A 27,580-nucleotide genomic window follows, 5' to 3' on the forward strand; every position below is an offset into this window, starting at 1 on the left:
TGGGGATCTCAATTCATAGTAAAAGACGTGACTGCTTCCTGAAAAGAAGAGGGCCGAGGGAAAAGAGCGATGCCGTCCTCTGATCCAAGGGAGGGCGGGCTATCTACCTTATACGAGGTGGGTAAGCCAAGAAAAAAATGAAAAAAGTACACTAGATTATACTAGGTAAGGGTGTAAGCAACCCCCTTGTTGCCTGGCCCCTGAGCCCCTGATCAGTAATTGAGGTTTGCTGGAGCATCATGGGGCATATTCACCTCTTCTTTTGGGCCAGTCGCCTCTTTCGCAGGGCAGCTTGCCGAACCATCGCTGAACTAGAACCAAAGCCGTATTTCACATGGGCCACGGGGGGGTAAGAGCCCAGGCATCTGCAAGACCTTTAAAGATGCATTAGAGGGCTCTTAACAAGAGCCAAATGCATTTTTAATGAGCTTTGATCTGGGTACCCCGTCTAACAATCAGCTTACCCCCTCGGGGTCTTTGCCAGGTGCTAGCAGTTGAGATACTCAGGGTTAGAAATTCATTTTGACAATGTCTTCGTTGCTGAGTGCCTCGAAATAAGGGCAACTTGCAAATGGTTACTCCAAGGCCCCAATTTGTACGCAAATTAGCCACAAGCTATGGCCGGCACCCAGTTGCCTGAGGAATTCGTTGAATCCTAAATCCGTTGAATCCTAATTTGTTTATACGGTCCTGTATTTCCTGTATTTCCTGGGTGTTGAAATTATGATGACGGGTACCCAGATCAGAGCTCTTTTTGATAGCCCTATAGGCTTCTTGAAACAATCTTTACTACTACCACAAGTGTCCAGCGGCCTCACCAACAACAACGTGGCGATACGTAAGCGGGACGCTTTCGGTTCATAACCGACACGGGCCGCGTAGTCAAGTCCTTTCTCCAAGTAATTGGACGGGCTTGGCTGTCTGCTGTGTTATGTGCTTTCTTGCGCCACGTGGAGAACTAGAACCAGAAGGCCTTGAGGGGGTGAGGCAAAGCATGTATCTGAACTGTCTGTGACGAAAGAGATGAAGTTTTTAGGTACATTCGGAAGAAAACTAGAACAAAAGCCAATATCCAAGCTCGCCTCCCTTAACCACCGCCATGATGCCTCAAAAAACACTCAAGGACCAAAGCTAGCCCGGCAGAAGAAGACGCGCTTGCCGCTAAGGGGGCTGGGGTACGGCCCGCTGGGGCACTCGTAGTGGTGGCTGGTGTCGGGGTCGCAGTGGCCGACGTTGCCGCCCCATATGTCAAAGATGTCGCGGCCGCGGTCCTTGTACATGGTGAAGTGGCCGAAGCGCGTGTTGAACTCGAGCCGGTCGATGTCGTTGGGGTTAGCCTGCCAGCAGCCCGGGCCGTCGCACGCCACGCCCTGCTTGTCGCCGCTGACGTCGTCCGACTCGTCGTACCGCGGCGCGTTGTTCACGTCGTTGCAGTCGGGCGGCCCCCGGAAGAACGAGTACGTATTGAACGTCCCCACGTCGATGTAGCTCTCCAGGCCCTGGTAGATGAAGAAGTCGGCCAGAGCTGGGGTGGCTAGGTGGGTGGCGACGGCGAGGATGGCGAGGAACTTCATGGTGGCTTTGAGGATGGGTGTGTGTGTTCAAAGTGTTTGGCTGTGACTGATAATGTGGAGTGTTGAGGATGTATGGGATGTTGTTGAGAGGCTGTATGGGATGTTGTTGAGAAGGGAAGACCGAGTGTTGATTGTCGGTGTCTGTCGAGAGAGGGTTGCTATCCGAGTGACACCACCTTGGGTTTTATATGCGAAGACCCTTCACTCTGCGCCGAGAGAAAGGCATCCGAGAGAAAGGCATGCCTTGTTTACTCTAAAGTTACTTGGAAATCAAGACGCTCCTCCCATAGTCAGAAAGACGGAATTGCATTGCATTGCCATACCTGCCACTCCTCGGCCCAAGCTCCTTGAGTCTCTAGGCAGGAACGGAATTCTGGATCTACCAAGAGAACGGACGAAGCGACACTACCTAATTCGGGTACTTGATGTCCCCTCATGGTTCATGTTCTCGTCTCTTGCAAATGCCAAGAATTCTTGGCGCAGGGTTTGCCCACTCCTGAGTCAATGAGCGATGCAAACTATTCTGGCATCGCATATCGGCAAAGAACGACGCAGGATTGATCTCTGTTCCGCCCGCTCAGGGGGATGCGGAAGGATGATGTAAGAATGCATCCAAGATCTGGTTGTGCGGCACAGTCCAATTGACATCTCCCAACCTTTCAGGGCTGTTCGTTTTGGCGTCTGCATGATCTTGAATTCTTGGTCGGGAGCCGATCGGTGCATGTACGGGGATACCGAGCCATGGAAGGACAGCCCCCGCCGCAGGGCAGCGCACCAAAAGCCCAACTTGGCAGCTTTGTAGAGCACGTCTCCAGCACATGATTATTAGGTAATTTTTAATTACACTTGGGGCACGAGGGATGTCATGGATGCTAATCGCTTTTTATCAGGATCGAATCATTTACGAGATGCATAATGCATCGCCGAATCAGCCACAACTCTTTTAAAATCAGGCATCTGATCGAAGGGTGGCTAACCCAAACAGCAGCTACTTCTCATCTTCTCAGTAGAGATTAGCCCTAATAGCCTTCTGGTTGGCCTTAAGCTGGACCTGTAGTATCTGCCGCCTGTACCGCGTGTCGCTCCCGGTGTCTACGTCTTTGCCCACGGCCCAATATAAGAGGATTGCTGCGCGCACCCACCCCATGATAAAATCATAGGCCTGGCAATTGAAATCAACTAGTTGCCCGGCTTTTGCCGTAGTAAATTCGGTCTTTTTGGATGGAGCCGCCCATGCACCTGATCCTTGCCTTGCAGGCCACCCTGGCTTAAACCAAGATATAACCCACACCCAAATTTGCAGTGACCTGTATCACCGGGCCGGCTTTGCAGCCGCAACGAAGGAGGCCGTGATGATGGAAGACATCTTCGGAATCGTCAAGAATTGAAGAATTTCCTATTTTGCAAGGTAACCGTAAGTCGGGCTAGATCGTTCAAAAATGCAGTCTCCTCAAATTGAACACGAATTCTAGTTCTAGTCTGCCCAGTCAGGGCATATAAGTATGGTCGCGGGCACCTACAAAAGTATCGTAAATTGCAAGGTTTCCGCAGTGGGGATGTTTTCTATGGTGTTGCACATGTTGCAGAGCCGCATTTCAGTCCCCGCAGGGCCTCAATATGGTCCCTCAGTCAATAACAAAAGGATTCCCCGGCGAAATAGCCGCTAAGCCTCCTCAAGAGTCTCAAGCTTCCTCGCCTCAAGCCGTAGATCAGGGTCATGTTCATCTAGCGGAAACATCCACAAATCCTCATCTCCACCGTACTCGAGGGCGAATACACCGTACTCGAGGGCGAGTAGGCGTACTCGAGGGCGAGTAGGCGTAGCGTTCGGCCTTGCGTGCCTCCCACTATATTACGGCCCAGTGAAGAATATGTAGCTTTGGCACCACAGTCTCCGGCCTAGCCGGCAGAGGGATAGAGCCAGCTATTATATCCTTTTGCTTCCTTTTGGTCCGAGTCTTCTTCGCTATTATATCCACCTCTTCCCCGCCGCTCACGACAATACAGTCCTACATATCATAGTCTTCAAGGCTCGGTTTATATAGTTCGAACTATAAGTACTACCGCCGTAAGCTTGAAACAATCTTCGTTATGGAGGTCGTCGTCGTACGTAGTCCTCGTAGAGGAGGGAGTATCGGCTCACGTCCGAATAGCCTCAACAAGGCCGTGACTGAGGGTCCTGAGTCTCCTCTCTATTGCGTCCATGTCGTCTATGTAATCGGCCGAGTCTATGCATGCTCTCAGTGACTTGCGTGAAAAGTCGGCGACCATTGCCCAGCGCAGCTCGGCCAGTGTCATGGGTCGCTGGGCGAAGCAGACCCATTGGATCAGCTTCAGAAATAGGGCCTTTTCATCCATTCTTCCGGGGCGATCCCCTTTGATGAGCCCGAGTGACGTTGCGAAGTGAGACTGTGCGGATGCAGAAATCGCGAGAAGCCCCGCCGAACTCTGTTTCTGAGCCGACCTCTTGGCTTCTTGCCTCCTCGGCGGCCCGCCATTGTCAACGGGCGGGAACGAATACGACGACCGAGTTAGATAGGACACTTCAATGAGGCACAATATTATGGTTAGTGGCTCTCCGCTTGCCCCCGGAAACAAACGACGAGATAGATGCTGCCTAGGCACGGTGGATGATGTCTGAGGCTTTTTTCTGGGCATGATGGATCTGGGGTGGGTGAAATTTCGAGGTGCCGGGCCCAATGCAAGCACGCCCAGTGTATTGGCTAGGGCCACACACCCTAATCGATACCTCACAGGGAAGGATAAGACCGGACGGAAGAATTGATCGAGAGCCCTATTAGTTTTCTAAATATATTGTAGGAAGGCTGGCTTGGGTACGTTCTAGTTTGTTGTAGCTAGAAGTAGCTAGAGATTTGGCTAGGCGTGACTTATCAGCTCTTTTTCCTAACCAAACTTGAGAGAGTCAAGAGAATGGCTTGTATTTCCGAACCAGTCGAAAATGAGCCCGTTAGTTGCTCGAAAACCCCCACAAAAATATCACGCTTTACTCCGTTGGGAACATTTTGAGGTCGAGTTAAGTCTATATTAGATACCGCGGTACCTGATAGAAAGGGTCGTGGCTTTAAAAAAGGCCCGGTCGCCGCTTTCTCTTTCTAAGGGCACCAAAACGGGCCTGGCGCGAACGTGAATGAGCCCCGGCTGGAGAGGGCCTGATAGACTGGATTCAACAATTCAGTTTGTCCACCGACAGACGCTGATCAAGCATGGTTCTGTTGCCGGGACAACCCAGTTCCCAGTGCCCCACACACCAAGTGTAGACGAAAAGAGGAACGGAGAGCAGCCAAACCTAAAGCAAACCCGTCTAAAATCGGCGAAAAGGCCCATGCCCATATATTCTGCTGCTAAACGCACCCGCAGGACTACTGGGGCAAAGGTTAGAAGGCATAGGTAAGAGCCCCAATGTATGCCGGATGCAATATGCTTACTCTGCGTCATTTATCGTATTGTACAAGAAATACACTGCTCCAGTGCGCCTCCCGGATGTGCCGAATAACGACCAAGCCTGATCAATCATGGATTTTCGTACGCTGTTTTAACACTGGCGAGGCTAAAAATAGTTAGCAAGTTGAGTGCTGTATTCTCCCAGCTGGGCTTCGCCGTCAATTACCACACACCGGAAAAGTGCCCTCCGGGATTTCACACTACCTGAGTCGACCACCTGCTTTGACGTCCAGGTGTCTCAGGGGGCTGTATCCAAGGTGTAAACAACCAGTAACAAGTTCACTAGGTACTAACCCACAAATCAATCCTACTGAGTCTCATTCTCGGCGCTAGATAACACCAAGAGTAAGGTATCCAGTCTGTGAGACACGGGGCGAACCCTAATACTAACGGAACTTCATTCCCTCTGACGACGTTACAATCCTCCTAGCTACCACAGCACCTTTCTCATCTCCCCGCCCTCAAACTCCCACTGGATGTAGTCATCATACTCCCCCTCAGCATCGCCAATCAAGCGCACAGCCGACTCGGCGCCAAGCTGGGGCGCCTTGCCGCGGGGATGGAATCCCGAGAAGCTAGTAGCCAGCACGCCGGGATTCGAGATGAAGAAGCGGATGCGCGGGCCGAGCGATGGCGCTTCGGGGTGAGCAGCGTCATCAGCAGCGCGGTCGTTCTCGTCGACCTGCAGGTGGGCGGTCAGGCCGTTGAGGGCGACCTTGGAGGCGCCGTAGGGCGGCACGCGGAACATGCGGCGGGCTGGGTCGAGCAGGTTGGCGAGGTTGGCCAGCCCCGACGTCACGTTGACGACCAGCGGCGCGCGCCCGGTAGAGCAGCGGCTTGAAAATCAGGGTCAGCACCGCCACCGATGTGACGTGCACGTCGAACAGCGACGCGTACGTCGCCCGGATCGCCGCCGGGTCATCCTCGCGCACCCCGACGCCCCGCAGCATCCCTGCGTTGTTGACCGGCACTGCGCGCCACGAAGGAGTTAGTCAACCGCGGCGGGTAACTGGTTAAATGAGACGAGAAGGAAAGTGCACAGCTAGCTTACCGTTGAGGCGGCCGTACGCCTTGGCCACGTAGTCGACGGCGGCGGTGATATGTTCGTCGTTGTCGACCTCGAGCTGGACGACGTCGACGCGGGCCTTGACGCCTTTCTCACGCAGTTGCTGGACGCCCTCTTCACCCTTGCCGACATCGCGGCTGCCCAGGATGTAGACGTTGTCTGGGTAGCGCAGGCCGGCCACCTCGATGATGGCGAGGCCCAGGCCCTGGTTGGCCCCAGTTACGAAAACAACCTTGGAGTCTGCAGATGCCATGGCGGCAAGTATCGCTAAGGGGTGAGGCCAGAGAGTAGTTCAAGTGTTCGGAGTTGAGCTGGAGTCCTGAGTTGGGCTGGAGTCCTGAGTTGAGGCACACAGAGTTGAGGCACGCAGAGTCGAGGATGGATAGGTAAAAGAAACAGGACTGTGCAGGAGGACTGCCTCATCCTGCTACCAGGACATAGTCCAGCTCATGGAAGAAGACGATGGCACTGGAAACCGGAGATAGACGAAGATAGGGCGGTTAGGAATGTGTCCTAATTCCGACCAACCCGTCAAGGTGATGAGCTGGACGACGTTGCCCTACCCGTCCGTGTTGACTAGCAATGATGCCGACTCTTGGCCACATTTAGATGGCTTGTAGCCCAACTAGGAAGTCAGAGCAAGAAAATGGGCGAATAGCCCCCAATCCTCTGCATTCTGGCTTGGTTGTAGCTCTGGTCCCACAAAGTCCTTGCAGTTCCATGCTCTTGTACGCGGAAATCCCGGACCCCTTGATCTAGCACGCATATAACGGTGGTTTTCTTGGTTTCACAATTAATCTAATTCCCTCTAACTAGGGATAATCGCGTGGAGCCTTGTTCGTGGAGCCTTGTTCGTGGAGCCTTGTTCGTGGAGCCTTATTCGTGACGGCTTGCCGATTATATTAAAAGAAACCAAAGCTCTGCATAATATATGAAGAAGCCTGCACCCTCACAGGTTAATACGTAACATTGGCAATGCCGCCGTCGACTCCGATAGCTGCATTATGGCTTTAGAGCTGCATCCTGCTAATAGGTGGCGTTTGGGGCGCCAGATGCAATGACTCATGGATGGGGTAGGACAATGGCAAGCGATTGCAAGAATACTCTATTTTTTTGCTTCATATTACCCATTAATGGGCACTTGGTAAGGTGGGCAACGTCAAATATTGCTCTAGACTCCATTGTAACGGTGAAACAGTCGTGCTATTAACATAGACTCGTCCAAAACACCCCTATACTTTGTATCGACACCCCTCAGTAGGCAATCTGAGTGTTGAGCCCGTCGAGCTCGCGGTCCCAGTTGCGGTGCTGGGCAATAGCGTAGAAGAAGCTCTCGAGGAACCCCTTGGCGCCCTTGGCGATCGTGACCGCCTCGCTGAAGTTTGTGGGCTTGACCTGGCCAATCGTGACAACACCGTAGCGCTCGACGACGTCACCCGAGACGGATGCCGTAATCTGCGGCAGCGCGATGGCATTTTGGACAAGCGCGGCAGCCTCACCTGTGGCGCCAATGGCCTTGAGGTGTCCAAAGGACTCGCGAACCCAGTGCAGGGCGCGTCCGTTCCTGGACAGCGTCTTGATGGACTGCTCCCCGCCGGGAACGAACAGCGCGTCGACCATGGTCGAGCGGAAACCCTCGAGGTGATGGTGCGGGGTAACAGACGTGGTGCCATCTGCGGCCACGATCTTGTTGCGCTTGGTACCGATGACGAGCGGGGTGGCCAGACCGGCCGTGATGGCAGCGTAGGCAGCCGAGAAGGCCACGGCGTCGTAGCCGTCGGCAACGAGGATGGCGATGCGCCGCGAGGCGATCGTCGGCTTCGCGCCGGGGAACTCGGTCTGGCTCAGAGCGGGCGCCTTGCGGCCGTGGTTGGGACGGGTTGCCCTCTGCGGCATCTCGCCGCCCGCCAAGGCCGACACGGACTGCGCCAAACCAAGATCGATGTCGGTCAGCCGGGTCACCATGCGACCGTACACGACGGGGTCTTCGCAATGGTCCAGCTCGAACGCGAGCGCACTGATCATGTGGTTCTTCTCGACCTGGGACATGCTGTTCCAGAACAGCTGGGCCTGGTTGTAATGCTCCTGGAATTTCACGCTTCGGGCCCGTGCTTTAATACCCGCCACCTTCTCGGCAAGTTCGACGTACCCGCCCTCTGCGTGAGATGCCGGGGGGCAGGCTTCGAAGCGGTTAGGCCAGTAGTTGACGGTGCCACGTGTGATGGTGTGTCGCATCGCACCATCGCGGTTGAAGTTCATGACGGGGCACACGGGGCGGTTGATGGGCAGCTCTTGCCAGTTAATGCCTAGCCGTGAGAGCTGCGTGTCAAAATAGCTGAAGTTGCGCCCCTGAAGAAGCGGGTCGTTGGAGAAGCCAATGCCGGGAACAACATGGCTGGTGCAGAAGGCGACCTGCTCCGTCTGCGGGAAGAACTCGTCCGGGTTGCGGTTGAGCTCGAGCTCGCCGATGTAGCGGACGGGCACCAGATCTTCGGGCCAGATCTTGGTGGCGTCGAGAATGTCAAAGTCGAACTTGTGCTCGTCTGCCTCGGAGATGACCTGAATGCCAAACCTCCACTTGGGGTACACGCCGTTCTCGATCGCCTCCCAGAGATCCTGTGATACATCAGTGGCTGCTCTGAAAGCCTACGGCTGGCTGCGTGGCACATACCTTGCGATGGAAGTCTGGGTCCTGTCCTGCGAGCTTCAGGGCCTCGTCCCACACCAAGGAGTGAACACCCAGCTCGGGTGTCCAGTGGAACTTGCAGAAGCTGCGCACGCCTTGGGCATTGATGAGGACGAACGTGTTCACTCCAAACCCCTGCATCATGCGGTACGAACGAGGAATGCCACGATCGCTCATCTTTACGCGCACATCATCAGCCACATCATCAGCCACATCATCAGCCCCGGATACCAAGAGACGATCCGGGAGGGCAAGTGCTTACCGCCCACATAAACATGTGGGTCGATTCAGTGTGGTTGAATGAGAAGTCCCAAAAGTTGTCGTGGGCCGTCTGAGCCTGCGGCACTTCGTTATGCGGCTCGGGCTTGCCGGCGTGGATGAGGTCGGGGAATTTTATGGCATCCTGGATGAAGAAGACGGGAATGTCGTTGCCGACAATGTCCCAATTGCCCTCTTCCGTATACATCTTGACAGCGAATCCGCGAACATCACGAACCGTGTCGGCACTACCACGGCTGCCCAGCACGGTCGAGAAGCGCACAAAGACAGGCGTCTCCCGCGACGTGTCAGTCAGCACCTTGGCGAGCGTCACGTCCTCGGCGCTCTCGTAGAGCTTGAACTTGCCAAACGCGCCGCTGCCCCGAGCATGCACAACGCGCTCGGGAATTCTCTCGTGATCGAAGCGGTGGATCTGGGCAGAGGTGAGCAAATGTCAGCGTGGAAGAAGGGGGTGGGCGAGGCGTGGTTACCCTCTCCCGTGCAAAAGGATCCTCTAGCAGCGCCGGACCCGTCTTGTCCTGGCTGACGACCTTGAGCCAATCGTCGGCCGACGTGTATTTGACACCGTAGTCGGTGGTCAGACGCGCCTTGGGCGTCATCTCCTTGGTGTCCTTCAGCAGGTCGGCAGCTTTGTCGCCTTCCCGCGGGCCCATGACGGCCTGTTGCACTTTTTGGACCGTTGAGGACATGATACCGGCCATGGATGTGAGTCGTTGGTTATTTGGAGAAGGACTAGGAAGGAGGGTAACTTGTGGCTCGGGAAGGCCATCTCTCTCTTATTATACGTGGCTGTCACGTCTGGCCGCCAGTGGCAGTAGATGACGTCAACCACTGAGACGGCGAAACGCCGACCATGAGCGGTTCTGTGGGGCGGGGCGCATCTCGGTGACGCGGTGTGCTAGCTAGTGTGCTGAGAGCTTGGGCCAGAGGGGCATCGGAAATGCTGTAATTGCAACGGTTGGGGGCTGCAAAAGAGCTGCAAAAGCTGTAATGGTTCGGTTAGGTGGAGACAAACAGCAGAGCAAGAGTGTTGATGTCATGCTGTGTGGGCGCCCAGCGTTGCGAGCCAATCAGCATCCACCTGCGGATCTCGAAGGTGAGTTTTGCCCGTCGCAGTTGCAAAACACAACGAAAGAGCATGACGGCACTCAGATTGGCCTTGAGTATTTTTGTACACTTGTAACCGTGCTTGTATTGTGGACCTTTGAGACACCGTGCTTGGGATGGATGGAAGTGGTACAGTGCATGCAAGACAGGGGTCGAGCTTACCTCATGCAACGACAATGAACGTCTCCGCTCCTTCCCCCTTTATTGTAACTTGGATGCAGAAAACTGAATTCGCTAGATCAATCAGCGCCTTCCTATTGACTTTCTCTTCTTGTCTACACCAACGGCGACCGTTCGGAGTGTAGCATCTGCAACAGCAGAATTGGGGCTGAATCGGATTCGATCTGACGAAGCTGGCATTGCCAACGAACGGCAGCCGCTTGACCAAAGATAGAACTACCCTGTCGACAAGCATCCAAAGGGGGTTGAGGTAATCGATGGGTATGATACGGATCGGGACACAATCTTGCGAGCCCGATGAGAATAATCAAGGTGCTCGAGTGGTAATTGGCCCGCTAACTCGGGAGGGAAACAAGACTTTGCTCGAGAAAGGAAAAATACGGCAGTGGTTGTGGATATTTCACGCCGTGTCCTGGAGAGGCCCACAATGCACTCGTCAAGGTCACTTCCAAAGTGAAATAGGTTACGTACGTACATGGCCGCATTGATCGATCCTTCTCCGCTTTGCGAGTGGCATCTGCACACGATCGAGCCGTGATTCTAGGAGCCATGATTCTAGGAGCCGTGATTCCAGGGAAGGCGCGAAGACATACTCCAAACCGACCACCACAGCCAATTCTCCGATTGGCTCAATGCAGTGGCAGTGAATGGCCAGGGATTGTCCACTCACGCTTGCTTTCCCCGCACCTCAGACGCAAAACACGGAAACATTTAGGAAGGAGCGACTTCAGCAATAGACCCTACGTTACTTCTTCAGCTCGATCAAGTGAAAATTTCGTCTGGGCCCACAGGCAGATAATCGTCATAAAGCTGCTCAATTCTCTCAAAAATGATGGCTCCGTGCCGCGCGCGGGCCCTGCTCGCCTACCAGCTGCCTCTCCTACGAGCTGCCGCCCTCAAGAAAGGTAGCCGAGGACAATGGGCAGCCAAGAGCTTTGCCCACTCGGCGCGACTCGCAAGCGGCCGCAGACAGAGTGTCGGCGGGTTCACGGTCAACCAGGATCGCCTCATGAACGACCTGCACCGCACGTGTAAGTGGGGCACCGGAAAGCGGTGGGGCTCGCTGGACACGGAAACTGGCATGTCCCGGCTGTCGCTGTCTGACTCGGACAAGAAAGCGCGTGACTGGTTCGTTGAGACAACGATGGCTCTCGGGTGTTCCGTTACCATCGACGAGATGGGCAACGTTTTTGCCATCCGCCCCGGCCGGAACGTTGGACCGCCGACTTGTGTCGGCTCGCACCTCGACACGCAACCCAGCGGCGGGAGATACGACGGCATCCTTGGAGTTCTCGCGGGCGTTGAGATGCTGAGGATATTGAACGAACGTGACGCGAGGACGCATTTTCCGGTCGGGGTGGTGAACTGGACCAAGTACGTTTCCTCGTCACCGGCCATGAGATATTGCTATTGATGTGCCACCAATCGCAGTGAGGAAGGGGCCCGGTTTCCTATTTCCATGGTCTCGTCAGGTGTGTGGGCAGGCGAGGTGCCAGTCGAAACTGCCCACGGCCTTCGAGAAGTTAGAGGTGGCACCGTGACAATGAGGTCTGAACTCGAGCGCATTGGCTACTTGGGAAGCGTTCCAGCAAGTCATACATCCATGCCCATGGCCGCGCACTTTGAGCTTCATATCGAGCAGGGCCCGATCCTCGAAAACCACAAACAAAAGATCGGCATCGTCACTGGCGTCCAGGCTTATCGGTGGTATACCGTCCAACTGACAGGCCGAGGTACGCATTCATCCGTGCAGTCTCTTTCCACATCGTCATTTACTGACAGCCGAATTCTCAGATGCACACACGGGAACCACGCCTTTCGATGCTCGAGCCGACGCCATGCTGGCCGCTTGTCGAATGATAGCGTGCTCTCACGACTTGGCCGCCAAGCACTCGGCTCTAGCCTCGACCGGCATCCTGACACTAACCCCAGGCAGCGTCAATACGATCCCGGGCCAGGTCAAATTTTCTCTTGACATACGCGCTACATCGGATGCCACTCTTGAAACCCTAGAGGCTGAGTTGAAGGCCGAGTTTTCTAGACTGGCGTCCAAGGATGTCACCAAGGGACTTGATGTGTCGGTGACCTGGCAGACTGACACCATCTCACCCGCCGTTGACTTCCACCCTTCCTGCATCGAGACCGTCCGGGCTTCGGCGCTATCTGTGACGGGAGACACTAGCTTGTTTCGGGAAATGGTCAGCGGCGCGGGGCATGACTCGGTCTACACCTCGCGGCATTGCCCAACGAGCATGATTTTTGTCCCGTGCCGGAACGGGGTCAGCCACAACCCCGAAGAGTTCGCCAAGGCAGAAGATTGTGCAACGGGCGCCGATGTGCTGATGCAGAGCGTGCTGAGATTTGATCATCTGCGCAGTGAAGAAGAGGTGTGAATTCTGCGGGACTGCATATCCGGGGCCAGAGCGAGAGAAAACACACGGAGAAACAGCTACCATCTACCGGGGCAACATCGAATTTAACATTGTTCCTCCCTACGTTCCCCCCTACGTTCCCTCTACATCAACTAGAAAATGGTCACTTGACCTGTGCATGAACAGAGCAATGACGTTGCATGGAACTATTCCCAATCGGGACGCACTGCCACCATTTTCACTACCCTATGCGCCAGTATTTAAAATCAGACCAGAGCCTTGCCACGGCACACGGTGTTTTTCTCCTTGTACTAAGTCCGAAACCACATGAAACGTCTACCGAGCAGATCTGACGAAAAAATAAAGCAACAAAACACCATGCCTATCGTGTATCAAGCGCTGGACAGAGATGCCCAGGAAATCCGGATACTGATTCTGCGGCCCGACGCTGACAGCTCGTTCCCGTACCGCTGCGATCTCGAACACGTCCCGCTGGCAGATGCAGGAACATTCTCCGCACTTTCCTACGTCTGGGGGCCACAAGAAGAAAACCGCGCCCCCGTCGACGTCGACTACTCGGTCCGCGACGCCACGACCGGCGAGTCCATGTATGTGGCGTCGTTCAGCACCACCATCGGCGAGAACCTCAGCTGGGCCCTCCTGAATCTTCGCGGCGGCCGCGACGACGAGCTGCGGCTTTGGGTCGACGCCCTGTGCATCGACCAGGCCGACGACGCCGAGAAGACGTGGCAGGTCCAGCTGATGGGCGACATCTATGCTGCCGCGGCCACGACACTCGTGTGGCTCGGCCCCACGGCCGACAACCGCGACGGGCCGCAGATGTTCTCGCTCGATGCTGTCGCCCTGGTCGCTGACCGCCTGCAGCGCTTCGAGTGCTGGCGCACGTGCGGCTACGCTCCTATGAGCGTGTGGCTGTCGCGGGGCGCCAACTGGACACGTCGGGACGACGAGATGGAATCGCAAGCACAGCGCGATGTGATGCGCGCCGGCCGTCAGATCATGGGCATGATTGACGAAATCCCCAGGTTGTTCATCCTGCTCAACAACTTGGCCAAGTGCCCTTGGTGGACGCGCGCCTGGGTGCTGCAGGAGCTGCTGCTGGCCAACAAGGTCGCGTTTGCCTTTGGCGACCGGCGTGTCGACGGCGACATGTTTGTGCTAGTCATGCACCTTGCCTGGGGCATGCGCGACTCGCTGCTGCTGCACGACTCGCCGCTGCTCAACGCTGCCAAGAACGCCATTGTCCACAACTACGCCCGCAACCACATCCCCGAGCTCAACCCCCGCATGCTCGGCACGCTGACCATGAGGGCCATCCCGGGGCGCTACCTGGGCCTCGACCACCTGCTGACTATGTGCTACCTCGGCAGCTACGGGCAGGACGCCGCTATCCACTCCACGGACCCGCGCGACCTCATCTTCGCTCTGCTGGGCCTGGCCAACGACGCACTGGGCATCGAAATCAACTACGCGCTCTCGGCAGCCGACGTGTTCAACCGCGCGAGCATGGCGTTCCTGCGCGCCGGCGACGGCTCGTTTCTCGTCCTGCCGCGCCGCCTGGCCCGACCCACCGCCACGACGGCCGCAATCCGCGGCCTCGAGTCGTGGGCCGTGAACTGGTCAGAGTTCCCATACAACGGCCTGACGTGGAGGTCGTTCAACGCGTGCGGCGGCACCAAGGCGCAGGCCAGCGAGGTCATGTTCATGGACCCGGGCGAGGACGAGCCGGCCATAAAAATCGTCCTTCGCCTGGCCGGCACGGTTCTCTGCACCGTCGCCACGGTCGGTCCTACGTTCCGGCAGGCCTTCCAGTCAGACTCGCAGGACTTTCGTGACACCGACTACACCGACTTTGACCGCGACGCTCCCGAGTTGCAGCAAATTAGCGAGCGACTACAGCTGCCCGGGCGCGACATACCGGCTGTCGACGACCATGCGCTGCAGTTTTTGCTTCAGCGGCGCTGGCTCCGCGAGCTGCTCGCGCGTGTCGCGGAGGCCAGAAGGTCCAGCGCCAACAACAACACAAGCGGTAGTGACGTTCCAGCCCCAGTGCCAGCAGCAGAGATGCCGAACTGGAAGGTGTCGCTCGATGTGGCCCTGCTGGGCGGCAACACCATCATGAACGAAGACGGCAGCCATGCACAGCTCTTCGAGAGGGTGAACTCGGAATCCGACCTGCTGGATCCTCTCACGTGGCTGTCAGCGCTAACGCACGGAAGTGGCTGGGCATATCTGGCCGACACGCGCCGCCTCGCGTACCAGAGTCGCAGCTTTGCGTCGGCTGATGGCCGTGTCGGCTATGTCCCGGACTCGGCTGAGCCGGGCGACCTGGTGGTGGTCTTCTACGGTGTGCCGGCGCCACTGGTGCTAGGGAGCCTTGGAAACGGGTCGTATGTGGTGAAGGGCCCGGCTTATGTGCATGGCGTCATGAAGGGCGAGTTTGTCGCGGAGCAGCCGCAGCCAACGGAATTTTTGTTGGCGTGACTGGTGATTGAAGAGGGGGTCGTGGAAGGCGTAATCTGTGCTAAATGCTTGGCCTTTTATTAGTGTTGTCGAAAGAGCACTTGATTCGCTTGGAAGTCACCAGTTTCGGATTTGGCAATGCTGCTAGACAAGACGCTCTCTTGTCACGAGTTCGGTAAATTCAACTACCGTCGACACCCATCCTGGCATGTGACATAGCTCGAGGCAACGGGTTCTTGCCTCCCACAATAAACCCGTTCTTCAGGCTGATCGGGGACTTGGCACTTTAGAACTCACCATCAGCATCCTTGACCTTCCCAATCCAGCCCTGCTTCCTATTGGGGACAAAACTAACAACTAGTACCCGCATCGATACAACGCTGAGCGGAGTTGGACCTTGGTGTTTAAAATGCACGAACATTCCAGTAATAGGACTAGCCCTTCCTATTTGCTCGCGTATCGCATAGACTGACACCACTCTCAATTCAACAAGCGAGCGTCATGAAGCTCACTCGAACTGCCACTGCTGTTGCGTCGCTGTCGTCAATCGTGGCCGGGTTGGACAATAAACCCACAATCGACTCGACAGCGCTCCAGGCGGAAATCACGACAGAAGGTTTGTGGGCCAACCTCGTGGCTCTAGACGAAATTGCATCGGCGAATGGCGGCAACCGTGCCTTTGGACTGCCCGGCTACGCGGCGTCGGTCGACTACGTGTGGAACCGCGTCTCTAATATCACTGGGACTAAGGCGTGGAAGCAAGACTTCACAGCCCTATTCAGCCGCGTCGAGTCCATCGAGCTGAAAGTTGACGGCGAAGGCATCTATGTCTACGGCTTGACGTTCTCGCCGTCCACCAGTGCCGCGGGCCTCACGGCGGAGGTGGTTCACGGGCCAGAGGGCGTGGCAGGCTGCGACGCAGCCTCTTACGACGGGCTGGACGTGTCGGGTAAGATTGTGCTGGTCCAGCGATGGCGTTGTTTGACGGGGGGCACACTTGCCGGCCGGGTGCTTCCGGCTGCGCGTGCAGGCGCCGCCGCTGTCCTCATCTACAACGACCAAGCCGCGAATGCTACTGCCGGCACGCTGAGCGCGCCGAACCCGGAGTTCGTCCCAGCCGGCTTCATCAACCAGGACGATGGGCTGCGCATCAAACAGCTGCTTGACGCTGGTGGAGCTGTCCAGGCCTACTTCCAGCAGACGCAAAGTATCGAGAACCGGACGACGCAGAATATCCTGGTCGAGACCGAGGACGGCGACCCAGACAACGTGATCGTGCTTGGGGCGCACCTGGATAGCGTGCAGGCGGGCCCGGGCATCAACGACGACGGCTCCGGAACCAGCCTGCTCCTGGAGCTCTTCCGCGGCACGATCAAGTACCAGACAAGAAACAAGGTGCGCTTTGCGTGGTGGGGCGCCGAGGAGAACGGCCTGGTCGGGTCGAGGGCGTACTGCACAAGCCTGGCCGCCGACGAGGCCGACCGGATTCTCGCCTACCTCAACTTTGACATGGTGTCCAAAGGCTACTTTGGCGTGGGCGACGGCGACGGCAGCACGCATGGCAGCGTGGCGCCGGCGGGGTCCGACGTCATCGAGCGCATCTACGTCGACCACTTTGAGAGCCAGGGGTTGGTTGTCACGCCCGCCATCATCACCAACGGCAGCGACTACGCGTCCTTTTGGCAGGTGCTGGGCAAGCCGTTTGGCTTCCTCAACACGGGCACGGGAGCCGCGCAGGACCCGTGCTATCACCAGGCGTGCGACACCATCAACAATCCTGATCCGAGGACGATTACCATCGAAGCCCGCGTAAGTCCTCAAGAAAATGCTCTTCTTCCGGTGGCCGTGATATTGACAAGTTCCCGCGTTGCAGGCTGCGGCGCATATGCTTTCCATTCTGTCATTGAACGGCACATTGCTCATTCCAAAGACACATCACAACGCCACTCTTCAAAGTAGAACAGCTGAAAACTATTTCAACCACGACCACGACCACGAAATGTAGTCTGGTGAAACCCGCGGTGAAAACTGCGGTAGCGCCCGGACTAACGACCGTTTTATACGGTAACGACACAAAATTGGAGGCCTAGAAATCCGTAATGCTCCCCCACGCAGCACACAATCACACCACCGCTTCTTTCCGACGGGATAAAGTTTGCATTTAATATATGGACGGGCTGGAAATTGTGCGGAATCTTCCACTACAAAGAAATAACCATATGGAATTGAGGCTGTCGGGTATTGGCATATACCCGGGCACGAAGCTGACAACAACTTAAAAGGCTTGTCCACGACGATGTCGATGAGGGGGAGGTTCTGCAAAGGAAAGAAAAGTAGAGGAAAAGAAAAAAGAAAAACGAACCAACCAGCCAACCCCTTTTAGTCTCTACCATGTCGCTGTCTGCGCCCGTGCCGGGCATCTTCTGGGTCAGCTCAGGCGTGCTGCCGGCTTACAAGGACGCGCTGCCGTACGACAACTACGTGAAATGGTACGAGAATGTGCACATCCCGGACTGGATGGGGGGGAAGGCGGGGGCCATCACGACGGCGTGGCGGTACCAGAGCGCCGACGCGCGGCGACCGACGCCGTTCCTCGTCACGTACAAGTACCCCGACGTGGCGGCGCTCGCCGCGCCCGAGTTCCTCAACGTCACTCTCACCGACCCCGCCCTGCCCGGCGGCGGGCCCGTCAACAAGGTCGCCCAGTTCATCGCCATGGCCGGCCCACACGTCGAGACGTGGAAGAGCGGGAGTACTGGCGATGGTCTGTTTCCCTTACACTCTAATTATTCATGTTCTCCGGGACATGACTAATTAACCCTGTTTGATAATCAGAACGCGGCCCGATCCTCGTCACCGAAGCCATCGAGCCGTCGTTCAAGACGAATCCCGTCAACTACACAGACTTCTTCGAAGACTGGTACCACAGCACGTACATTGGCGAGGTGTCCCGGCTGCCTGGCTGGCGGCGCACGAGCCGCTTCAACAACACCATGGGCGGCGGGCCGCGGTTGCTGGCCCTGCACGAGTTTGACGAGTCGGCGTTCGAAGCCAACACCACCAAGATCCCGGGCCTGTTGGGCAGCTCGGCCGACACCAAGTACGTGCAGGGCACCGCGAAGAGCATCGAGATGGTGCTATGGAGGCTCGTGCGCGTGTATGGTGATGGAACGGTTCCCTGGGGCGAGCCGTGGGAGGACAAGATTATCTGATAGTTCGAGGTGTGTTTGGTGTGAAGATTGGTGGGATTTTGGGGCAGAATAATAGGGATCTGGGCTCGGCGCTAGAGAATAATACGGGTAATAGAGTCGTAGCTGTCGAGAAGATGAATATCTGCTTCGACGTAGAAGCCGCGTTCTCATTCCTACCTTGTCCTTTATCATCGTCATGGCTATCGTTATGCCGGTAGGACTCGAGAAAGAGTTCCCTGAAGAAGACCCACACCTGAAATGAGGAGTGATTGCTACCGACACGTCCACTCGAGTTCCGTTCTAGGAATTCCACGAAGATGGGAGGCCTCTGCTCGCCGTCAACCTGACCGACCACCGCTCAACTGATCTGGCTGGGGTTAAGGGCCAACGTTGGCATGTGTATCGGTGTGCGGTGATAGTCGAGTTAGAGGGGAGTCAGTCGGACCGCTAATATCAGAGATCGGGCAGACAGAGACCGGGCAGACTGAGCACGGCTAAAGAAAAGGTCTGCAAAGGGGTCTTTATCTTCACGAGGACAGCATCGACTGACTCCTTTCATTATTTGATCCCTACATGGCGGACTTGAAATACGTTCTTGGGCATTCTTCAAACGTAGTGGTCATGGAAAGAGCGGCCGGGTTTCCGTGGCGGAGGAACTGCCAACGCAACCGAATGTCCGAGCGGTGTCCAATTGCACGCCGCCCCGGACTGTCGGATCCGTGTAAGCGCCAACTGCCCACGGATGCCTTGCATGAGCTGCTGCAGGTACAGTATGAATTCATGGCTGCTGCAGATGCAGTATGAATTCAAGGGAGTAGGTAGATTCTACTGATTCGGTACCGTCTTTCTGTAATTGAGAAGTGATTATCTGCGGGTCCTCTTGTCCAGCCCACTTGATCAATTCGCTGTCATTTCCAATGACACGGTCGAAGTCAACTCCGCCCTACGAGTGGGAGGTGTCGAGTTTGACTCCTCGGCACTCTGGGATCTGCTGGCCATGGCGACGTCCAATGACAACAAGTGCCCTGCTCAAGGGCAGCCGCAATATATCAAGCCGCCGAGGACGTGGGCGCACTCCGGGATTTTGAACTCTCTTGTGATCAACACAGCCATATCAGACCCTAGACGAGACCCAAGGCGTACGGCAAGCAGTAACTGACCTGCTATGGAAGCCGAAAATGTCTGAATAATGAAGCAAAGAGTCGGGTTTTGTTTCCAAAGCAGATTCCGATGGTGACTAATTGGGCTACCGTCCGGGTATAAAGGGTCAACGAGAGCTACTCTTGTTAAGATCATCTTTCCTTCATCCGGCACCGAGAAAGCATCAAGAACAAGCACACTCAAGCACACACAGATCATTCGCCACGAGAGAAAAACATCTACAGGCTACAACAGCCACCTTGTCACCACAAACACCCCTTTAACGATATACCGTCAAGCACATACAAACACACTATACGCCACCACCACCACCACCACCGTAGTCACCTCAGCCAAATCCCTAGCAACAAGCAGCAGCACAAATCCTCATCTGAGACATCACAAGTCGCGACGAAAGGTGCATCAGGCAGGAAGTGCCGTACAGTTGCAGCTGTAACCACAAATATGTCGTCATCCTCCGCCGCTGCAAGGGTCAGGAAAGTTGCACCTGTGACTACCAGGTGGACGCTCATAAGCCAAGAAGGCACAACTACTCTTGATAGCGGGATGGGTGCTAATAGTGATGAGTAATGAGGTTATAGGAAGGATGACCAAGCCGGAGATTGCCAATTGGTAGACACCATGAGAACACAAGAACACAAGACTGCGCGGAGGATATTTTGCTGACTGGACTAGAAGGCGGATCGGCCAGTGATTAGATTGATCAGTTTTTCTTCTTCTGGAATGATACGGATTGGATGGCTCGGAAATGGATCTCAACACCCCCCAAAGTCACAGCACCATGATTAGCCCCCCGGACACTCCTACACCTAGATAGCTTGGATAGAACCAATAGAGCAACATTTATTGCTCACAGTGACTGGCCACGATGGACTTCTCCTCTTTGTGACACATAGTGGCATGATGCAGCAATGGAGTATGTTGTTTTGTAGTCACACTGTGCGTGATACCCGTTCTAATTACATGGGCGCAGCCATGCCACCGAGTCAACCCACCCATTGGCTCCCTTTCGCTGCGGCTATTTCAACCCGGCCGATAAGAAGGGTTTGGTTCCCCTCCCTCGCCCGCTCCAGCCTGGTTTCGACTTTTGACTCGACTCTTCTGCCTCAAAGTCCCATCTACCTGACGCATCCTCAACCTTGACTTTTACTTGAACTTCCTACACTAGAATTTGCTATGGGTGTGCACGATTTGGTCATGAGAAAGACAGCCAGCTTCCAGCTCGTCGGAGACGGCCATCCTGGCACGGCCCCTACGTCCTAATGGGACCTGGATGACGCCTACTACCGAGTCGAGGACGGCGACGGCAGCATCAAGTATCTATTCTACACCGACACGCTGTGGCATCTGATGCGGGGGACTGACGAAGACATCCAGGCCTGGGAAGAGGCTTTTGCGCGCAACCTGGACGTCTAGCCCTTTGCCTTCAACACTCTCCCGCCCGGGGACTGGAACGCCGCTCGCCTATCGCCGAACGACGAGGACAAACTGGTCGTGTCGTCGACCTGGAAGCAACAGTTCGTGGGCGTCGCGGGTCCCTGTCCGGCCGACATCCCCCGAGTCAACTATTCGATCCCAGGCTACAGTCTCTGGGAACGGGGCCGCTACAGAATCCCCGAACCCAAGCTCGCCGAAGCCGAGGGCTGGAGCGCCCACGTCTGGGCGATGAGCTACCCCGAGAACCTGGCTAAACGCGACGGGCTGCCGCCCATGACACCCGAGGAGAGACTGTAGACTTTCGGAGCCCAGAAAGTCCTGGTTGTCGCAAACGAAGAGCTCACTGCTCGCCGCCGCATCACGCCCCAGGTCTAGGACGTAACCGACGGCGGTAGCCGGCGCGGGGTTAGCGCCGGCACGCGGGCCGAGGCCGAAGTGTACGCGGCGATCCACGACCGCGGCAACGGCGTCGCGCCGCGCCTGCTGGCCTACATCACCGAGAAGAACAGCGCCGGCCCCGACCGCGTCGTTGGCATCGCTGTCGAGTCTCAGATGGTTAGCAAAATGTTGCCAATGGGAGACATCCAATGGTCACAGTTTAATCGGCTCACTAATCGCGAGCGTGCCTTTGGCGATATATCTCACAACGATCACCGTGCGCTCTTGGCCGTTGCGCAGTGCCCGGGCAATGGCCAGGTCCTCCACGGACGGGTTCCACTACGGCTCGACGATATGGACACGAGTTGCGGCGGTAGGTGTCAGTCTATGTATTAGAGTGGCTGTTAGTCCAATTATTTGACAGTTGAAAAACGCAGGAAAAGGGGATGGCCGTGAATTTACCCGACTGCCCCCATCGCAGTAGACATGACCAGGAAACAAGCCTCGTCGGTGTCTTAGAACCGGGAGATTATGCTCATGCGGTCTAAAATCCCGACCCTCCCGTCAATCTAGAGGTACGGGATGTTGTGATAGGTTAGCATCGGGCCGAGCATGTCGATTGTGTCACGCCACGATGTGAAGATGATGCTGTGAACCGTGATGTGGCTGGTTTAGTGATCTCAAGCTATGACCATTTTCCGGGAATAAGGAGGCTCACCTTTTGGAACAGGGAAGCAAGGCTTTAATATTCTGGGCCACCGCCTGAAGCTTGGAAGACCCCGTCATCTGGCCGATGTTTCGAAACCCGCTAGATAGTGGCGTAATCTCTCCGGCCAATCAAGGTGAGCGACCGCCAATGCTAGACTCACGGCTCGTGGAGGACAGTGCGTACGGGAGGGTGAGTCGGCGAATGGATTTAGCAGCGAATTTGCCTGTTTCCTGCCGAGATCTCGGGAGCAGTCGGGGCATTGTGAATTACTATCCAGCAATGCCTGAGTATCTTGGTCATCGCCCCACACAGTTCACATAAACCAAGGTTCGCTACTCCATGATTGCAGAGCTGCTGGGGCTTCATGATGGTAGTGAGAAGAACAGAGTACTTATTCTTCTTAGCCTCGTTGTTAGTACTCACAATCCTGTCGAACTGGTTTTCGCAGTCCTCACAATCCTGTTGAACTGGTTTTCGCAGTCCTTCAAGGTGTCTTCGTACAACTTCTGTTCTTCCCTCGACAGATCGACACCGACTTTCTAGACAGCTGGATCCGGCAAGTTCAAGTGGGAAAGCCCACGGCGGATGCAAGTGGCACGCAAGAGCAGTCGAGGTCCCGGAACGACATCGACCCGTTACTGGCCCAAACCGCAGACGAAGGCAGGGACGGATACACACCTCTGCGACACGCCCTGGACGTCGAATATAGGACTAACGTGGGGTTTCTGTTGACGCTTCCTAAAGCAAAGGTCCTCGTCGACGCTATAATACCGGTACTTCAGCTGGAAATCCTTGAAAAATCTTCGCAACACGTTAAAGAGCTTGACGCGGTGTTAGAAATGCAATTAAGAATATCCAAGGAAAGGTCGAGAAGAACTCTCTTCTATCCCGAGTCCCGTCGTTGAGGTAGTTCTAGTTGATTTTACACAGGTTCTATAGGTTCTATGTACTGGGAAATCACTACAACAGATATCCTCTTTCCATTCACGACTTTTCATGATAATAGAGAGAAAATTGCGTCGGGTATCATCTCGCCATCCTGGACATGTCCTAATAAAAATAGATCTTCAGCGTAGTTTTTCCAGATAACTCTTCAAATAATGAAGCAGGCAATTTGAACGTGGCATGGTGTTGACGAATTTCCCACCCCTGCAACTCGGCGGCACTATTGAATATCTCAGCTCGCCACTTTTGCTTCGACCTTGCTAGCCATGGCAACGAAAGGGCACTAGTGAAATTACGCGCCGACGCCCAGCGACAAAATCGCATCAAAGAGACGTTCTAGGCCTCGACCTCCCCTCAGCTCAGCTCTCATTGCCACACCGAACTTGGTGTGGTGCAAATGAGATGTTAACTCTCCCAGTTCCCGATTCCCATCCCCAAACCAACATCACCCCCAAACCAATATCACCCTCAAATCTCTCATCCACACCACCCAACGACAACAAAACCACCATTGCCACGGAGCACCGCTACACCGGTGGACAAACAGACCTCTGGTGCCTGCAGCCTGGACAACAGCAACCACCACCGCAACCACCACCGCAACCACCACCACAACCATGGTCTCCAATTTTGCCAAGCTCTTCGCCGCGGCGGGTGTGCCGCTGGCTGCTGCGAGCCGCTACACAAACTTCACGACCTCGGCCATGATCCCCTGGGCTGGTGCCGACTCGTCCGGAGTCGACTGGGAGTCGCCCGTGTACCTCTCGTTCCGCGTCGGCTCGCCATCGGGACGGCGGTTCACGCCCCTAGCCGACACAGGCAGCCAGGGCATCGTGTTACCGGCCAAGTACGTGGGCTACGACTTCAACCGCGGATGCGCGGAGCAGGGCGGCCAGCCCGGCGACGAGTACCTGTCGAGCAGCCGCGTGTACTACGAGGGGTGCTGGGTGTCGCGGACCCTGTTCTTCAACGCCGACGCGCGAAACCACACGCTGCACCCGGTCGTCGAGACGCACGCCACGCTCCTCGCCATGGTCGACTGTTCGCGCTGCCTCGACTACGACGCCACGCGCACACCGCACTGCCTCGACAAGCGCGACACGCGCATCAACAGCACGGGCGTCGCCATGCTCGGCATCGGCTTCGGCCGCGAGTCGAGCGCCGCCTCGCAAGCCACGCCCGACAAGAACCCGCTGCGCAACGTCGCCGCCATCGCCGGGTTGCCCGTGTCCAACACCTCATTCAACGCCGGCTACGTGCTCGACAGCCGCGGCGCCGCGCTCGGGCTGACGGATGCCAACACGGCCGGCGCGGCCTTCTACGCGCTGCAGCCCGTGCCGTACCCTGGCGTGGCTGACTGGATGGGCCCGCGCGCGTGCATCGTCGTCAACGACACCACGCCGGCGTGTGGTAACGCCCTGCTCGACACGGGCCTCAACCAGAGCTACGTCAGCCTGCCCAATGGCACGCTGCCGAAACCGATCGCGAAGCTGCCCGACGGCAGCAGGGTGCAGATCGCGTTTGGTGAGCCCGGGCTGCCGCCGGTCGCCGTCGAGGAGTTTGTCGTTGGCACGCCGTCGGTGCCCAACGTCAACCCGTGGCATGTCAGTGTCGCGCTGCGCACGCCGACGTTTGTGAATACCGGGCGGTTCTTTTATCGTGGGTTTTCCGTGGTTTTTGATGATGTGCATGGCTGTTTCGGGCTGAAGAAGGTTGAGTCGGATGGCGTGGGCGAGAATGAGGGTCAGAAGTTGGTTGTTCAGGATGATTTGTGAGCGATAGTGTACTCTGGGGCAATGAGGTTGATAATTACCTAGTTGCCCGGGTTGTGTTTTGATTCTTGTTTTTTTTATCGTCCTTCTTTACTTGTTGCAATCATTTATTTGCACGTGTTGTATTATTTTCCTCAGAGTGGTAATTAGTACTGTCGCAATTAATTATACAGCTCATATCTTTACAGCTGCCTTGGAAGTAAACGCTGTAGAAGAGACTGAAACCTTGGCGGGGATTCTTCCAACGTCTTGTTCGTTGATCAGGTCACAGCTCAACATGGTCAAAAAACCCTAACCCTGAAAAAGCTCAACATGGGTCATAGAGTTTGACCCATGTTGAGCCGTTATGACCCATGTTGAGCTTTTCGGTCAGCACATAGCATATGCTGAGCAGCCCCAATAAAAATATATATAACTCGGTGTAGGGCAAATAAAGTAGTATAAACGGTCAATTAAAGCAAGATGTACGATAAATTAATTGGTCTACACTGTCAAAGAAAGCAAGATAGAGTATAAACGAAGTCATACTTTAATAGTTATGTAATAACGTGTGTGATAAGCGAGATGAACAGACAAGCGAGTTGAACACTTTTGACGCGACGCGCCTCCTCTCTACAAAACACCAAATTCCTCAACAAACTCAAATGTCTCTTCCTTCATACGAAGCTAGGGTGAATTTGGCCCTCAGGGCTATTCAAAACGACCCAAAACTCAGTATTCGAGCTGCAGCAACAACATATCAAGTCATGGTAAATACTATACGCAACCGACGCGACGGCAAACCTGCACGACGTGATACTCCAGCCAATTCGCGGAAGCTTACGGATTTGGAAGAGAAAACGATTGTTCAGTACATCATTGAGCTATGTGCGCGCGCATTTCATCCCCGGCTTTCGTACGTAGAAGATATGGCCAATCGATTGCTACGCGAACGCGACGCGCCCTCTGTCGGTACACGCTGGGCTCACAACTTCGTCAAGCGCCAGCCAGAACTTCGGACGCGTTTTACGCGTAAATACGACTACCAGAGGGCCAAATGCGAAGATCCAAAAGTTATTCGCGAGTGGTTTGCGCTTGTGCACAACACGAAGGCCAAGTACGGTATCCTTGACGAAGATTTGTACAATTTCGACGAGACCGGCTTTATGATGGGCATTATCATCCCCGCTATGGTAGTTACTACCTCTGATGGCCGTGGTAGGGCTAAGCAAGCCCAGCCTGGTAATCGAGAGTGGGCTACAGTCATCCAAGGAGTGAATGCTCTAGGCTGGACTATCCCACCATTCATTATCTTAGCTGGGCAATATCACCTTGCTAACTGGTATCAAGAGTGCAACCTTCCGGGTACCTGGCGTATCGCAACAACCGACAATGGCTGGACTACTAATGAGAAAGGCATGGATTGGATTCGGCACTTCGATTTCCACACAGCATCTCGTACGAAGGGAATATACCGACTGTTAATTCTCGACGGCCACGATAGCCACCACTCCGAAGAATTCGAGACTTACTGCCGGGAGCACAACATCATCACACTCTGTATGCCTCCGCACTCTTCACACCTACTTCAGCCATTGGATGTTGGTTGCTTTGGGCCGTTGAAGAAGGCGTACGGCTGTCAGATTGAGCAGCTGATGCGGATGAACATCACACATATTAGCAAGCTGGAGTTTCTTTGTGGGTTTAGAGAGGCGTTTTTTGCTTCGGTTACGGAAAGGAATATCCAGGGGGGGTTTGCTGGAGCCGGCCTTGTGCCGTACGATCCAGAGAGGGTGATATCCAAGCTAGATGTGCGTATTCGGACTCCAACACCCCCAGCTACAAGCCTAACTACATCGCTACCTTGGGTCTCCCAAACGCCACAAAACCCGAGAGAGGCTGCCTCACAGTCAGCGTTCATCAAAACTCGAATTTCCAACCATCAGGGCAGCTCTCCAACACCAATGCTGACTGCTGTGGATCGATTAGCTAAAGGTACGATGGCTATGATGCACGAGGTGGCTCTTTTGCGTACAGAGGTCTCAGCACTTCGGAAGGCCAATGAGGGGCTTAGTAAGCGACGGAGAGCCAAGAAAACACGTGTTCGGCTTAGAGGATCACTTACTATACAAGAGGCACAGGATCTACTAGATCAGAAGGCTGTGGGTGGGCAGTTAGTCCAGGAAACACGACAAAATGGTGGTGGTGCAGGGGGGTCTCGTACGAAGATTCGATGCTGTGGCGTATGCGGCAAGCCTGGCCATAATGCACGTACGTGCAAGGAGGCTGCAGAATCGTCTGATTCATCTGTTTCCGATTCAGTTATTGTTATTTCCTAGTGTTGTGGTTGTGTAATTGAGGGTAGTTGTGGTGAGGTTGTGGAAATTGTTCAACTCGCTTGTCTGTTCATCTCGCTTATCACACACGTTAATATGTTTTTATATTTTCCAGTATTCGGCATATGCTGAGCCCGTATTCGAAGCGTAGGTGACTTAGCGTTCTGCGATCGGCTCACGCATGTACTAAAAATAAGCGAAGTGGGTGGAAGTATTTACTTACTTTTCTATTAGTTTTTACAGCCTCGGTCAAATTTGACCCATCAACTTCCCCACGTTGTTGTTGTTTTGGGAGGTTAGTAAGTAAGCTTAACTTCACTTTGTCGAACGCTGGGTACGGAGTCAGAATATCCTTGGCAGCTACTCCACATACTTTCACTCCTATATACTTATAAGCCATATACCAGGCGAAGTTTAACGACGTATCATTACTATCTCGGTTTAGTATAAACTTAAGCTTAG

The 27,580-nt window shown here is 55.1% G+C and overlaps 10 protein-coding genes across 10 annotated transcripts; 6 read left to right on the plus strand and 4 right to left on the minus strand.

The window, feature by feature from the left end:
• Positions 1–1,118: 1,118 nt before the first annotated feature.
• On the minus strand, positions 1,119–1,574 carry B0T26DRAFT_751611 (uncharacterized protein; the record flags this gene model as incomplete). The annotated part of the gene is made up of 1 exon (XM_060445400.1): positions 1,119–1,574. One exon carries the CDS (start codon positions 1,572–1,574, stop codon positions 1,119–1,121), a length of 456 nt encoding a protein of 151 aa, XP_060296366.1.
• A 1,663-nt stretch (positions 1,575–3,237) lies between these two features.
• B0T26DRAFT_675856 (uncharacterized protein) lies at positions 3,238–3,932 on the minus strand (the record flags this gene model as incomplete). The annotated part of the gene is made up of 2 exons (XM_060439893.1): positions 3,238–3,421; positions 3,718–3,932. The coding sequence occupies 2 exons, from the start codon at positions 3,930–3,932 to the stop codon at positions 3,238–3,240; spliced, it is 399 nt and encodes a 132-aa protein (XP_060296367.1).
• A 1,534-nt stretch (positions 3,933–5,466) lies between these two features.
• Positions 5,467–6,355, minus strand: B0T26DRAFT_740897 (short chain dehydrogenase/reductase family protein; the record flags this gene model as incomplete). The annotated part of the gene is made up of 3 exons (XM_060443902.1): positions 5,467–5,792; positions 5,845–6,006; positions 6,088–6,355. The coding sequence occupies 3 exons, from the start codon at positions 6,353–6,355 to the stop codon at positions 5,467–5,469; spliced, it is 756 nt and encodes a 251-aa protein (XP_060296368.1).
• Positions 6,356–7,196: 841 nt separating this feature from the next.
• B0T26DRAFT_710273 (catalase-like domain-containing protein) lies at positions 7,197–9,866 on the minus strand. Its single transcript, XM_060441973.1, has 4 exons — positions 9,538–9,866; positions 9,051–9,479; positions 8,774–8,965; positions 7,197–8,718 (listed from the first exon to the last, which is right to left on the minus strand). Exons 1-4 carry the CDS (start codon positions 9,766–9,768, stop codon positions 7,357–7,359), a joined length of 2,214 nt encoding a protein of 737 aa, XP_060296369.1. The 5' UTR covers positions 9,769–9,866; the 3' UTR covers positions 7,197–7,356.
• A 1,320-nt stretch (positions 9,867–11,186) lies between these two features.
• B0T26DRAFT_645918 (uncharacterized protein) lies at positions 11,187–12,747 on the plus strand (the record flags this gene model as incomplete). The annotated part of the gene is made up of 3 exons (XM_060437771.1): positions 11,187–11,728; positions 11,786–12,087; positions 12,149–12,747. The coding sequence occupies 3 exons, from the start codon at positions 11,187–11,189 to the stop codon at positions 12,745–12,747; spliced, it is 1,443 nt and encodes a 480-aa protein (XP_060296370.1).
• A 357-nt stretch (positions 12,748–13,104) lies between these two features.
• On the plus strand, positions 13,105–15,231 carry B0T26DRAFT_751615 (heterokaryon incompatibility protein-domain-containing protein; the record flags this gene model as incomplete). The annotated part of the gene is made up of 1 exon (XM_060445401.1): positions 13,105–15,231. One exon carries the CDS (start codon positions 13,105–13,107, stop codon positions 15,229–15,231), a length of 2,127 nt encoding a protein of 708 aa, XP_060296371.1.
• A 480-nt stretch (positions 15,232–15,711) lies between these two features.
• B0T26DRAFT_751616 (uncharacterized protein) lies at positions 15,712–17,215 on the plus strand (the record flags this gene model as incomplete). Its single annotated transcript, XM_060445402.1, has 2 exons — positions 15,712–17,019; positions 17,084–17,215. The coding sequence occupies 2 exons, from the start codon at positions 15,712–15,714 to the stop codon at positions 17,213–17,215; spliced, it is 1,440 nt and encodes a 479-aa protein (XP_060296372.1).
• A 386-nt stretch (positions 17,216–17,601) lies between these two features.
• On the plus strand, positions 17,602–18,422 carry B0T26DRAFT_675862 (uncharacterized protein; the record flags this gene model as incomplete). Its single annotated transcript, XM_060439894.1, has 2 exons — positions 17,602–17,974; positions 18,046–18,422. The coding sequence occupies 2 exons, from the start codon at positions 17,602–17,604 to the stop codon at positions 18,420–18,422; spliced, it is 750 nt and encodes a 249-aa protein (XP_060296373.1).
• A 2,051-nt stretch (positions 18,423–20,473) lies between these two features.
• B0T26DRAFT_675863 (uncharacterized protein) lies at positions 20,474–21,861 on the plus strand (the record flags this gene model as incomplete). Its single annotated transcript, XM_060439895.1, has 7 exons — positions 20,474–20,478; positions 20,536–20,611; positions 20,859–20,972; positions 21,081–21,292; positions 21,395–21,554; positions 21,597–21,750; positions 21,815–21,861. 7 exons carry the CDS (start codon positions 20,474–20,476, stop codon positions 21,859–21,861), a joined length of 768 nt encoding a protein of 255 aa, XP_060296374.1.
• Positions 21,862–23,648: 1,787 nt separating this feature from the next.
• On the plus strand, positions 23,649–24,806 carry B0T26DRAFT_675864 (uncharacterized protein; the record flags this gene model as incomplete). Its single annotated transcript, XM_060439896.1, has 1 exon — positions 23,649–24,806. One exon carries the CDS (start codon positions 23,649–23,651, stop codon positions 24,804–24,806), a length of 1,158 nt encoding a protein of 385 aa, XP_060296375.1.
• Positions 24,807–27,580: the final 2,774 nt, after the last annotated feature.

Source organism: Lasiosphaeria miniovina (assembly GCF_030549165.1).
Source record: "Lasiosphaeria miniovina strain SMH2392-1A chromosome Unknown B0T26scaffold_4, whole genome shotgun sequence".
NCBI classification, from domain to species: Eukaryota; Fungi; Ascomycota; class Sordariomycetes; order Sordariales; family Lasiosphaeriaceae; genus Lasiosphaeria; species Lasiosphaeria miniovina.